This window comes from Haliaeetus albicilla, chromosome 11 (assembly GCF_947461875.1).
Source record: "Haliaeetus albicilla chromosome 11, bHalAlb1.1, whole genome shotgun sequence".
Taxonomy (NCBI): Eukaryota; Metazoa; Chordata; class Aves; order Accipitriformes; family Accipitridae; genus Haliaeetus; species Haliaeetus albicilla.
Window position 1 is genome coordinate 1385091 of NC_091493.1, and position 13969 is coordinate 1399059.

The window sequence follows — 13969 nt, forward strand, 5'->3', positions numbered from 1 at the left end:
AGCAGATATTACAGAGAATTATTAATCTCATCTCTACAATGTTTTCAGCTGCAAGATATAAAAAAAAAATTTTGGATAAGCAGGATGATGTGCTGTAAAAATAGCTATTGCTACTGATGCCATCAAATCTGGATCAATGTAGCTGTATCAGCAGAAGACCAGTACTTTGAGCTTTTATAAACTGGTACGAACACAACCAGCATTAACACTGGCATCAGCCTCTGTAATGAAAACTGGCACCAGAATAAATATACCAATGAGGTTAATAAGATATACATACTATCAGGGTTCCACTGGCAGGCACCTGTGTTACAACTTATAGCAAATAGGCACCAACAGGAGAAGCACAGTAGGTCAGTCAGCACATCATACCTTTGCATGGAAGAGCCAAACATGTCACTCCAGGGAGAGACAGACATCATAATATTGTTTCCATGTTGGGAGAAGACTGTAGTTTTCAGATTAGACTTTCCATGGAGATGCCCAAGATTCATAACTGGACTCCCTTAAGCTTTTACCCACTGAGGGGACAAATAACAAGAAATTCAAAAGGGATCTCTGTGGTGGGTAGAGGATTTCAATTTAAAAAATGAAAACAACCCCTTTTTGTACATATGCAGTTTTATTTGTTGCTGACAGAATTACTTGCCTGCACAAAACCACAATGTCAATACCTGAAATATTCACCAGGTTTACAAAGAAGAAAGCAAATATGAGATAAATAAATACAATGTAGAATTTGAAAAGTTGCCCAAAATATCAAAAACCTTTCATGTGAGATTTTGTACATGTTAAGGCTGACTGGCCTGATTCTTTATTCCTCACCATACAAAACCCTGATAAGACCCCATGTACCAGGCCAGAGCAGGGAGGGAAATTACTATTAAGCCACAGGACAATGCTGGCACACATACAAGGGGTATCAGTTGTCCACCAATAAATCCTAAGAAGAAGAAGGTTGCTAACTGGAAAAGTGAAGTTCTGGAACTTCCAAAATAAATAGCTGTGCAAAAAGTATACTTGTTAAGATAGAAAGCAAATGATTTTTAAGGGTGCTTGATCTATCACAGTGACCTTCTTGGATAATAAGAAGGTTCTTATTTCATCTATATCGTAAGATCACTATTCTCCAACAAGTTAAGTTTGTAATAGTATTGTGCATGCGTGCATTATAAGTCACTACAGTAAGTACAATACAAGGGAGAAGTGAACCAGAGTACAGAGTTTAGAAATAAGCACAGTTTTGTTTAAAGTTCATTGTTATATAGCTTTTGGAAGATCATCACTGAACAGGATGATATGCTGGAGTCTAACATTGACTTTTGGTTCTACTGAAAGTACATTCTGTATAACATCACGGTATTGAGAGAAATATTATTCACTACACAATACTTAAGAATACAAGAAACAATATATAAGATGTTAGATAACCTCACAAAATCACTAAAATCACTTTATGTTAATACTGAAAATGGCTTTACTTATTAAAATTTGCTTATTAAACAAAGACCTCCATCTATAATGCTCATAGCATGTGTGTTAACAAATCAGTATTAAGACATTTAGTCGAACAATGTTCACATCACAATGAACAAATACAAAATACAAATAACTTATAACTGCTGACAAAAAAATACTGAATTGTTGAACAGATGATCTCACGCTCTTGTGTATTTTGCATTTTAGATCTCATAGTTTCTGAATTTCCTCAGAAGCTCTGATGGAGCATCCCCTGACCAGCGGAAACGCAAGTGCCAGTAATTTGCCTCTGAAAATCCTGAGGAAAAAAAGAGAAAGGCAAGTATATTATTATAAACATGTATAAAACTAAGTTGTCTGAAATAATACTTGATAATCTTCTCCCAAAAAAGTAAGTAAAAAATTGGTCACTTCCAGTGCTCTTGACTAGCAGGGACAATCTCTGTATTATTAGCACCGTTTGGAACAAGAACTCAAGCAAACACCAAACTTCAAGATATATATCAGCTGGGAAGAGTCCAGCAAGAATGATGGCAGTCCAGAAAAGAGGACTTACAAAGAAAAACTGAGCAAATTGCATTTGCTTAATCAAAAGAAGAAGAGATAGAGGGTGACATGATAAATCTCCAAGTACGTGAAAGGCAGCAGTGTGGAGGGAAGGTACGGATGGCCCTTTCCATATACAAGAGAGTGAAGGAGTTTTTCAGACCCTGTACTATGTTTTTATGATCTATGGGCTGTTAATACTAAAATGTGATCTTCCTATATCAGGAAGCTGAAACCTATTACCAGACTTAGTGTTAAAACCTCTTATTCAGGCTGAAATAGCTACGTGGAGTCATAGTCCGTAATTCTTACAGACCAGCAGACAAGAACGAAAAATATCCCAGTTTAAAAGTGGAATCCAATATAATACATTTTCCTGGACCAAAACAAAAGCATTATCAACATCCTAACATCAAGTATGAACACTGAAGCACATACAGGTCCTGTCAAATAAACATATTCTAATATTAACATTTATTAATATAAATATATGCCCACTGAATAAATTAACTAGGCATTTGATGGGTTTCATATTTTTCCCATTCAAATCTATGGAAATTAAACTAAAGCTTCAAAAAATTATGAGAAAGAAGATGCCTGCAAAGAAAGCTCACCATTACAAGGAATGAGATGATGCTTTCTTTACTTTGAAATTTTACTGTTCTACAAAGGATACGGTGATGATTTAATTACCAAAAAATAGCAAATAGTATGTTATAGAGCATATTTTTTTAAATACAAAATTTTCAGTTTGCCTCACATACATTTGTTTGTAAAATTTTCTTATCCATTTTCTTCATTGCACAAATGTTTGGGATTAAATTAGGTTTTGCTACCCTCACAGTTCAACTTAATTTCCTGTTTGATCAAGCTGGAGAGAAATTACAGGACTTTATTAAATAATAGTTCTCTGATAACATAAGCCTAAGATTATGAAACTCCTGAAGGATCAAGCGGAACAGAGGGTGGCCGTTGTGGTAAGTAAACTTTGATTCAGGCATACTAACCTAGACAACAGACAGGAAATACTAAATGGCCAGATGACAGTTTTGGAAATACACATTTATTCTGGTGCATGCACTATTTTTTAAAAACCTGTTCAAATACAAAAGAAGCCTTCAAGTCTCAATTTTTAGTCCTCATTAACTCATCAGATGCAAACTCTACAGAAGTACTGAATGCTAGATTAAAAAAAAAAATATATAATACCTAAATATTTTATTTAACAGTTTTAAAAGTTATTTTTAAAATATCACTGAAAAGAATTGCACTTTTTTTTTCTTTTTTCTTTTTTTTTTCCCCTTCATTTTGCTATAGCAGCAAAACTGAACTTTCCATTTTGGCTTAATGAGAATTTTTTTTCTTCTCCAGTTTTTGGTTTTACTAGCAAACAGGCAAGCAAACATGGGGTAGGGAGGAAGAAAGGTCTGAAAGCTTCAAAATTAAATAAATGATAAACAACATAAAACCAAAAACAAAACCCCAACCCAAAACCACATTAAAAAAGCTACCAGTTAAACATATTATTCTGGAGGAGAATTTCTCATGACTAAAAGCATCCATTTCAGGCCAATCCCTGGATGCTGCAATTTTATGTAACTGCTGGTTTTACTTACTGGGGGAGTCTGGATTCTTTGAAGACTGCGGTTTCACATCAGGAATTGCAACATCTCCTTGCTCCCTGTTCCCATCTGACAATCCGTCTTCATTGTTTTCAGTCTGTTGGGTCCAAATCTCATTAGTTATACTATTGCTATTATTCAAGTCAGGAGCTTCCAGCATTTGGTCCTTCTTACTTTGGACAGCCCAGTGCATTGACTAAGGAAATGCAAAAATTACAAATAAAGAACTAATTCCTATGCTGTAGAAGATTTTTAATGAAATTCTCTTTTCTTTCTTATATTGCTGTAATAAACAGTTAAACAAAGCACATATTAGAGAGAACCTTGCAGGTCAATAGGATAGGGGAAAGCACAGTTACATATTGCAAATAGCATTTGAGAGGATAGTTTATGTCAGGTGGGGATGAAGAACAAAATGTACAAGTGCATCAAATAATTCTAAGGGTCTTTTATCCAGTTTCTTCTATCATGACTTCTTTAAGAGGACTTGAATGACTTACTTAGAAAATTTCCATTTTCAAAGCTGTCTTTGACTTCAAGGTGCCCTTTGAAAGCAAGACAATTTGGAAACATTTACTATTAAAGTCTGTGGAATGACTTCTGTTTGGAATGGAACTAAGCTTGATGGGATACTTCCAGCAAACATTGAAGCTCAGGCATAATGCTTTAGTTGAAGAGGCTCAAACTTCCCTCATAAGCAGAATTGAGGTGGGCAGAATGGGCAAGGGAAACATTTATTCACCTGCCTTAAAATATGACAATGTAGACTTGTAACTATCATTCACCCTAATGCTGCAGGGGAAAAAAAAAAAAATCAAACATTATGGAATTAGGATCTACTAGGAACATGATACCAGATTATCTCACTAGCAAAAGTAGGAGGGAAAACAACCCTTAGAACATCTGTGTCTGTCACAAATCACCCCACTAGCTTAGCAGGGCTCCTCCAAAGACCTGTGTGAAACCCAGGGTTCCAAGGAACTTATCTTCTAGATTTTTCAATGAGCTCTTTATTTAATCAGATAGCAAGAAAACCTATCTGATAAGCAATATACCAAAAGGAGAATATATTATACGAAGGTCCTAGCTTTAATCTAAGTTTGAAAATAAATAAAAGGTTCCTACAAAATCAAAGTGTGCTGAAGCATTTGAAAACAGCCCTTAAGTTACTTAAACTTCATATAATACACATAAAAGCAGTAACTTGATACATTCACTCTAAAACCACTAGCCTACAAGCCTTCTGTGAATGGTCTTCTGTGGCACTCCGATTTTTCCTGCATTTCCTTAACATCCTTAGTGCAGGAATCACTCTGCACTACTCCCATCCCCAAAACCCACCATTGCAGCAGAAGTGTTGTAAATCATCCCCTCACTCACTGCAACATTTTCTCTGGACCAGCCCTACCTCCCCCTCCTCCTGAAGGCCCAAACTTAGACAACACCAACCGTTTTCACAGAATTGCTCAGGGCTTCCCATTGCTGGAATGGAATGGTAATTTTGCTTCGTCGCCAGTAATCATAACGTGCTCGACTCTCTTCATTAGTAAGAATCTCCTTTGCTTGCTGCAGCTTCTGGAAATTCTCCACTAGAACACAAACCAAAAAGATACTAAAGCCAATATTTATTTTCAAAGAAATTAGTTCAGATGTGAAAGGGGAGCTGCCAACAATGGTTTAGAGCAAAGAGAGCGGAGGAGACAGAAGGACGACTAAGTGACAAGGGTATGTGGTTGTTCTGCTTACAGCTTTGCACAGTTTTAGCCGGCTTTAGGATCATAGCACCTTTGGTGGACAACTGATACCCTTTTCAAATGAGGACTAAAATGCTGATTCGTCTACCGGGTTCAAAATCTTCTGAATTTAAGTTCAGAGAAACCTACAGAGTACAGCAGGCACAAGTCGCCCCCTGCAGACAAGCTTAAAAAGGGAAACTGAACTAGAGTAATAACGCTTAGAAGGAACATACATCCACAGCAGCAAGGAAGTCATAGCAAAGCACACCACCAGGAAAACATGGCGGGGGGGGGGCGGGCAAGCAAAAATTGACAGGCAAGAAGAGGAATTTAAATATTGTTCAAATTAAGTAACTTGGGCTTTATATTAGGTATGTTTTCTACATGGGCTAAAATGTTGTCTTGAATACCGGACTGCATGAATGAGAAGTCTTATTTGTCACCACAGGGTAATTTTTCATTAAATGGTTACTAAGGTTGCAGCTGCATGTTACTATTTGTAGAAGGGTTATAAAGATTTAGATTTTATCTATGAGTCACCTATGTTACAGTGATCTATCATCATTATTATTCATTTATTCCAGTTTACAAATTAGAGATTTCTTTTGACATACACTAAGCCCAAACACTAATCAAAATTGATAACTATAAATCAAAGAACAGACAACAGGTTGAGGGGGCAGTTCTATTAGATTTCCTTTTTCTAGTGTTTCTAGTTTTCAACAAATAAAAGGTCTACTTTAATTACTCGTTACTGAGCTTTAAGCTGATGAAATAAAAAATACAAAGTAAACTTTCACTAGTACTGTAAAAAGGTATTTAACATAAATACAGCATGTTCAGGTAAATGGAGAATAAAATACTACTTCTTGACAAAGCTGCTCCAACATCTGGCACTTGGCCTCCCTTTTTGAGTTAGTTTCAATGAATGGGGGACAGGGCAGGACTGCCAGGTGGTGCAGGCAGAACAGGACCATGTACTGGAATAGTCTCATTTCCCTGCTGCCATAGCCAGAATTTTCTGCAAAGGTGATTCCATTGGTTTCATTGGTACTTGTGCTATCATTTAAAATAAACTAAATATTAGTGATCAGGTTGTTGTGAATAGGTGGTAGATTGTCTCTCAAACACCAAATCTCGGGGGGGTTCCTTGTCAGGGAATCTCAAAGTGAAAAATGCTACCTATTTTGCCCTTTAATGCCACCCTCCAACACCCCACCACCACCCCCCATCAGCTCTCTGATTCTAGGCTAGGATGGCACATCAATAAGGAAAGCCAAGCCCTGCCGAGAGCTCTGCTGGAGGCAGTGGAGCAGGAGTCTCATTTAACATTGGCTATATTCCCAGCTCTGCTATCTCAGCGGAGGGTGTGGATGAGGTCAAACTCACACAAGTAGGTGGGCTGTGGTGTTCAGTTTAACTATAAACTGAACAACAGAAGCATAAACTAATAGGAAGAATCCAAAGGAAAAGTTTTCTGCATTAATCAAAATGAGAAGCCTGTTTAATTATTCTACAACAAATTTTTGGTGGGCACCATATTTAAATGATCAGAACAACCTTTATTACAAGAATATAAACTATTCAGACATCAGTGAGCACTGATTACAGCTATATTGTGGTGATCAGTGGGTAAGATTGTCTCCAAATAACTCAGGTGCTGCTTAGCCATCACAGGTATAATGAACTGCACACTTTCATAAACGCAAATGTTAGCTGCTGTTCTGGAAACAGATGGTTACTCATGTGGTGTTGGCTTCTTTTTATTTCCAGTCATTAAATTACATTAAAAGAAACTAAAGTACATTTAATGTGTTCCTGATGGGCTTGTTCGTGGAAGCAAATTAACTAGTTGACGCAAGTATGGCACTTGAATGCCTCTGAGCATGGAAGCAAGCCAACTTCAAAGGTCTAGAAAGGGATACACTCCATAAATAATTTCTGTATTAAAAGATGTTCTACCACAGAAAGAAGAAAAAAATTGAAAGTCCTAGGGGGAAAAAAAAAAAAATCCAAAAAGTGTCTTCCTAGGAGTGTGCAAGTGTTAGAAAAAATATTAAAGCTTGCTATTTAAAGACAGTATGCTCAATACACATGACAAATAAAATATATTTGGGGGAAAAGAATATTTAATAAAGTTTTAAGGCTGAATTTAATATCTTAGTCATGTTAATTTAAGAAAAAAATAGATTGTTTTTAAACAGAGAAGAATACATACCTGCTTTGGGGTTTCCAGGATGTTTGTCAGGATGACATTCAAGGGCTTTAATCTTAAATTCTGCAAGAATTTGTTCAACCTAAACATAATAGCAGGATTTTAAGTGAGTAAATATATACACACAGAAACAATCTTCAAATTAGATTTTTGAAAGGAGTCGGGAGGAACAACGAAGAATGCTGAAAGATTTTTTCCTATTCATTTTTACAAGCTTTAGTACAAGCAAAATAGGTAACAACAACCATCTGTCAGTAACACTGCTTATTTAATTTCATTTTCCATACACTCATCCTTATTCTTGTTTTTGTGAAGTTCAGTCATCCAGTATGGCACGTTGGCTTTAGAAAGATGTGTAAAGAACATGCATGCAAAACCCTTTCCTCACATTTGACCACATAGGCAAAATGCATCACTTCAGTTGCTCTTCACTTCATTTAATCAACTCTAACATTTAACAAAGTCTCTCTTCATTGCAGGAAGCAAAGACCTTCTGTATTGCTGATGATCAATTTGTGGGATTGGGTGGCTTTCTCCATATCCTCTTCATAGGAAATTTAGCCAGTGCCACATGACTTCCATCTTGGGTACCCCAAAGCTAGATAACTAGCAGTTCACATTCTTCCCGTCAAGCTAATTTTCTGTGCAAAAAGGTTGGCTTGGAATAGAATAAATTTATAATCAATATTAGAATATTGGCATGTATTAGTTTATTAGTTAATTACAAGTTCCCACACAGTTTATAGTACCATAAAGTATTACAACCACTGGAAAAATAAAGACATATTAACAGTTAACAAAATACAGGAAACCACTGGAGTGGGCATCAGCTTAGATTAATTTTCAGATTTTTCAAAGTATCTTGCTTCTTATTATAATTCAGAAGCCAAAACTTCTTTATATCATTCCAGTACAGCTTAAGCTTTTACATTTTGCCCTAAGATATCAGTTAGCTACTATACTTTCCCATGTTAGAAAGGCTGTTTATAGAAATTCCCCATCCTTCAAACCCTGATATCCATGCACAATTTAAATGATTTATTTCAAAATTAAGGCTCATAACATTTTTTCTTCAGAATAAAATTACAGTTCACTCAACTAGCTGGCCAAATTTTGTTGTCACATGCTGGAAAAAATGTGGTCTACAATGGTATTTTAAGAATTCTACACTTTTCGCTCCTTTCAGTAACTTCTTCCAGAGGGACAGATATAAGGTGGTATATCTCCAGTCAGTAAGACATTTAAAAATATGTACATTGTACAGAGAACTTGTTGAAACTCGTTACTATATAGCTAGCTACCACCTCTAAAATGTATTTATATAAAGGGGAACTTTAAAGTTAAAATATGTACAGTAGCAGAGGGGAAGCCTGGAAGTCTTCAGTTTAAGAGAAAAATAAAAAAAAATCAGTCGAAGGAAAATTTTATAGGAGGTTTATACAAAACATATGAAATTTATGTAAAATATTCAGTGAGATGTTTTACCAAGAAAGGTATGCAATACACACTATATATGAATAAAACTGTTCTTGGAAGAAGGGTGTAGATTAAATCTCCCTCTTCCTCTCAAGTCTGAAGATGAACTACGTGTCCATGGGCTCAATTCCACAATAAGCCAAGAATGAACATGGGTGTTTACTTGAATACAGAGAAAATCTGTAGTAATTGAGACTATTTGTGCTTAAATGTAACCAGGTCAGATAAAGACCAGCATATTCAACAGCTTGGGTGAAAGTACTGCAGCTGGGAATGTGCTGTATATGCCTAAAGAAGCCTCTGCTGCTACAAATACTTGACTGCATATACAGAGTAATGTGATTGCAAAACACCCGTAATGCTTCAAATTTCTGTTAAATGTTAGAAGTAGTGTGCACCATCCTGACGGAAGGCAATCGTGGTACTCAGTCAACCTGTGATCTCAGTTCCTACTCCCATGTCAAAAACAACCCAGTAACATCTGCTGCTTCTCTCAATAAATAATACTTGACAGATTATTTTTCAGAACCCATTAAGATTTATTCCATCTTTTTAATTTCATTTTTCAGCAATTTGAAAAATTATTATCATAGGTACTTGAACTATTCATTAATTGCTAAGCCCTTAAGGAATTAGTGTGAGGCAGAAAATGAGAAATAGCGTCTAGGAAACAAGCCTACATAGAAACTTTCACACCGCCCTCTGCTGGGATGATTTCTTGGGAGTTATCTCAGGAAAAGCTTTGAATTGCCTTCTGTAACAGATCGAAGATGCTTACTAGTATGCTTTCAGTGACAGAAAAGACAGAGGTGTTTTCCCAGCATTTGACCACTAGGACAGATGAGAGCATCTGATTAAATTTACTGAGAAAAATACAGCTTTTATCCACACTGAATACATCCTTCATTACAGCAGAGTAATCAAAACTCCTTTTCCAAAATTGAAACACAATTCCAGTTGATATAACAACTAGATTAAAAAATATTAGCATAAGACTAACTCAGACTATACAAAAAATGTTATATGGACACCTTTAGGAGGAAGAACACTTGTTTTAGCTACAAATCATTCAACAATTGCTTAGCTAGATCTCATTATAAAGTATATATCTGCTACCAAAAAAAATTGGTAAAACTAGTATTTGAATGTCATAAAAATTAGCATTTAAAAATCATTAATATGGTGAAAAAAAAAAGAGAGATTATTTTTGTTTTTCCTCCCAACCAATGAATACAGTTTTTAAAACATTTAAAAAATATGTGTAAAACTTGAGAAACTCAATAGCATTATCAGGGACCTACAGCTATGAAAATTAATTGTATTAGCTGCATATAAATAGCTTTTTTCATCTTTTAAAACCGAAAATATATTCCAAAATATTATTTGGATGTTGTCAAATTATGCAGTTGGCTCATGATTCATAACCAGATCACATGTTGAACTAAATTAATGAAAAAAACATTGTTTCAGCTGTATCTATAATACAATCCTGTTGTATAAGACACTTTTAATATAAGCCTTATTCTAGGATCTTAACATCAGTATGTAAATCAGAAACTAGAGCTTTATGAAGGAAGATACTAAAAGATAAAAGTGGCAAGAAAGAAGGTTCACAATGCATTTCAAATAGTCCTGCCTGTAGAGATAAACAACTTCAAATCCCCCCCTGTAGACAGACAAGCACGTTCAAAATGTTATTAACCTGGAGGGGAGATGGGGAAGGCTCTTACCGTAGATAGTTCGTCGCATCCTAGCAAGTTGTAGTAATCTTCCAAGTCATCCAGTCTGCAGTTCAGAATTGCATCCATCTAGACGAGTCCAGCTGTCTTTTTCAAGCCCAGGCACAGAGGTGTAAAATATAATATCAATACAAAGCTCACACAAGGGTTTAAAAGTAGCCCAGGGAAACAGGCAATTTCCACTCAGGTCTACAGCTCTCTCCAGTGCTTTTTAATACTGGCAGCTGACACACATGGGTTTTCTTGAATTCTCTGCCTGCCATTGGTCCCTGCAGGATGCCAATCCGGTTGCACAAACCTGCTAATGGCAATGCTCCCTGGGATTTGTAGTTGCCGAAGTCACTTCAACACTAAACGGTGGGTCCCGTCCAGACCAAAGAGAGTTGTGGATACTAACTAAAATCTAGCTGTATTTGAGATTTAGATCATGCCATCACGTGTATAGCCACTTAAAATCAGACACATACTTAAAGGCTTTCCTGCACCTGAGCCTACATATAGTAAAATATATTTTCTGCTTAATTTTTAATTGCAACTTTTGCCACAGTCTTTGACAAGGGGTTTATATGGGTAATCATAGAAGAGAGTAAAGATTACTTCCAAAATAATGATTACGCGGCTACAAACTTTTGAGAATGAAGTACTGACCTTGCCAAAGCCTCTCAGAGGTCTGCCAGTCACTTCAACAGAAAGGGGTGAATCTTCACTCTTTGAAGGCTACCTAGTGTACAGATGTACCACTCTTCAAAAACAAACAGCTCTTGTACATCAGTTGCATGTCTGACAAAATTAAGACTATGAAAAGACAACATGAAATACTTACTGTCTACTATCTAATTAAATACAGACTCTTTCTCATGCTAAATTACTTTCAGATTGTGTCTTGAAGGTCTGTATTGTGTGCAAACCACGTTCCTTGTAAAACTCATTTTACATTGACGTGAAATACCTTTAATTTTGAACTGTGATTAATGATCAAGGCCTCAGTCCAACAAAGACTACAGACATGTTTAACTGTAGTGTCTCCTATGATCTATTCTTTTAAAAAGATTACTTCCTAGGTGTAATACTAACCACTTGCTGAAGTCTTTCCTCTGGAGCCTAAGGAGCTCTATTTTCACTTCTCTCCCTGCAAGAGCTTTGTAATCCAAGACGTTTCATGTCGTTAAATATTGCTAATTCTTTAAACTAACACTTACAAATAGACACCTTGAATAGTTACACAATTTTAGATGCGGTGACCTAGTAGGAGAGTCTACACAGAACAGATATACAGGGTGTGACCAAGGCTGGAACAGGTGTGTGTTTATCAGTGAAGGACCTAGTGGCCATTCAGAACTGTTTATAAAATACTGAATACATAATTTCTGCATTTACAAATGCTTTATTTTATTATCTATATTATTAATGTTCTGAAATTATCTACATAAAATATTAGTCTTCCACTGCTTTCTCTTCAAGGCTGTATTGTCTGAAATTTCCTATTTTTACTGTATGTTCAGGTAGCCTATTAAGATTATAAAATATGTAAAGTACATGAAAAGAAGAAGCAATAATATTAAACAGCAAAGCACAGGCCTTGGTGAAACCATTTAAATTTGTCAGAAAACACTACTACCATATTTCTCTGGGTAAATAAAATGATACCGTTTTTCAATAAAGCGGAAGAATTAACAATTACAAATCTCTCCCTCTCCCCCATTCATAACTTAATAATAAACCAGAAAAGTATAGGAAAGAAAAGAAAGCCTTTTAGCAAGAGATCATGTAAATATTTAAATAGATTGTACTTTGGGGGAGGATGAAAAACAAACAGCTGTCCCTCTTCCCAACAGCACTCCTGACATACCATTCTTGTCCAAGTATTCCTTGCATATTTGCGTAAGGTGAAAGGGAAGGCTCTTTAACCCTTTTTCCCCTCCAGCTTTCAGTGGCTATTGCTGTGCTGCAGGGTGAGCTGCAGGTCCAAGAGCTAGATTCAGACAACAAAACTCTGAGACTTGCAAGCTGCTTGTTCACAGGGAATTTGCTCACTGAAGCCTTGGTCCCATCTATACTCTTGTCTGGTCAGACCAAATAAACAAGGGATTTGATCCAAACTGCAGCAGCAACCGTACTTGTGGCCCCCCTCACCACCGCGAGATTTCCAGTGCTTGGGGTACAAAGGGTCCCACAGCACAGTCTGAAGGTTTTCGTGTGGAGGACACAACATACTGATACTGAATAATAACTCGGTCTTTTATTGCTCGTACTGACTTCAGTGGGACAACTCACAGAGCAAAGCATCATCAAAAAAAGGAGAGCAAGAGAAACTGTATATAATATGCAGAAAAAAATATAAAGAATGCTTTCAGGACATAAACTTTATTTGAAAGAGAATCACAGCACAGGAGATGGCACAGCTTATGTGTCTACACATTTTGGTTAGTGTTGCTCAGAATGTACAAACAGTACTGAAAGTGAGGAAATCTATTTGTTCTCTGGACCCAACCATGAACAACACGTTTCTGTTCATTCCTAACACATTATCAACAATTTTGCTTGTTTAGAGCCAAGAGTGAAACTAAGTTCTGGTTCAGTACAACAGGAGTTTTACCATCAACTTGTAAAAGTCATAAATAGCCATTTAAATAAAACAGCAAGATCAGGAAAACTCTATTTGAATTTATTCCCATAGAATACATCCAATCTTCCAGTACCAGTTCTTCTCAACTGACTTCAGTTGTTTTGCTTCCTGAGGGCAGAGTATGAATTTTCAACAAGTTCAAGGCACAATATAACTGAGTTTTGCATTTCATGCTCCATCCTTGTCCCCACACACGGCTCGGAGTTGCAGAAATAGAAGAGGGCCTAAGAACTACCAAACTGAATTCCCAGTTTAGGGGTAACTACTGCAACAGCATCACTAACACGTATAAATGCTTGCAATATTAGAGTCAGCTTAAGGATCCTTGAATCATTTTCTCACCAATACCTTTGCAGAAAGCTTTAGATCATACATCTGTACCACTTACACGTTTTCTTCCTTAGAATGCAATCTTCACATAAATAAGCACCAAAACAACAATATTAAAGTCACACCTCTGCTCTATATGCTGACAAAAGCATCTTGCACGTGCTTTTTAAGAAACCTGAATCTCGCCTCAGCTTCAGTAA

General features: G+C 36.3%; 1 protein-coding gene across 2 annotated transcripts; it reads right to left on the bottom strand.

Moving 5' to 3' along the window:
* Window positions 1-609: 609 nt before the first annotated feature.
* DNAJC12 (DnaJ heat shock protein family (Hsp40) member C12) lies at window positions 610-11107 on the bottom strand. Of its 2 annotated transcripts, none has more exons than XM_069795735.1 (5): window positions 10805-11107; window positions 7602-7680; window positions 5097-5236; window positions 3642-3744; window positions 610-1777 (listed from the first exon to the last, which is right to left on the bottom strand). In XM_069795735.1, exons 1-5 carry the CDS (start codon window positions 10880-10882, stop codon window positions 1683-1685), a joined length of 495 nt encoding a protein of 164 aa, XP_069651836.1. In that variant the 5' UTR covers window positions 10883-11107; the 3' UTR covers window positions 610-1682. The 2 variants fall into 2 exon arrangements, with proteins under 2 accessions (XP_069651836.1, XP_009924623.1); XM_009926321.2 differs by having other exon boundaries at window positions 3642-3843; window positions 10805-11090.
* Window positions 11108-13969: the final 2862 nt, after the last annotated feature.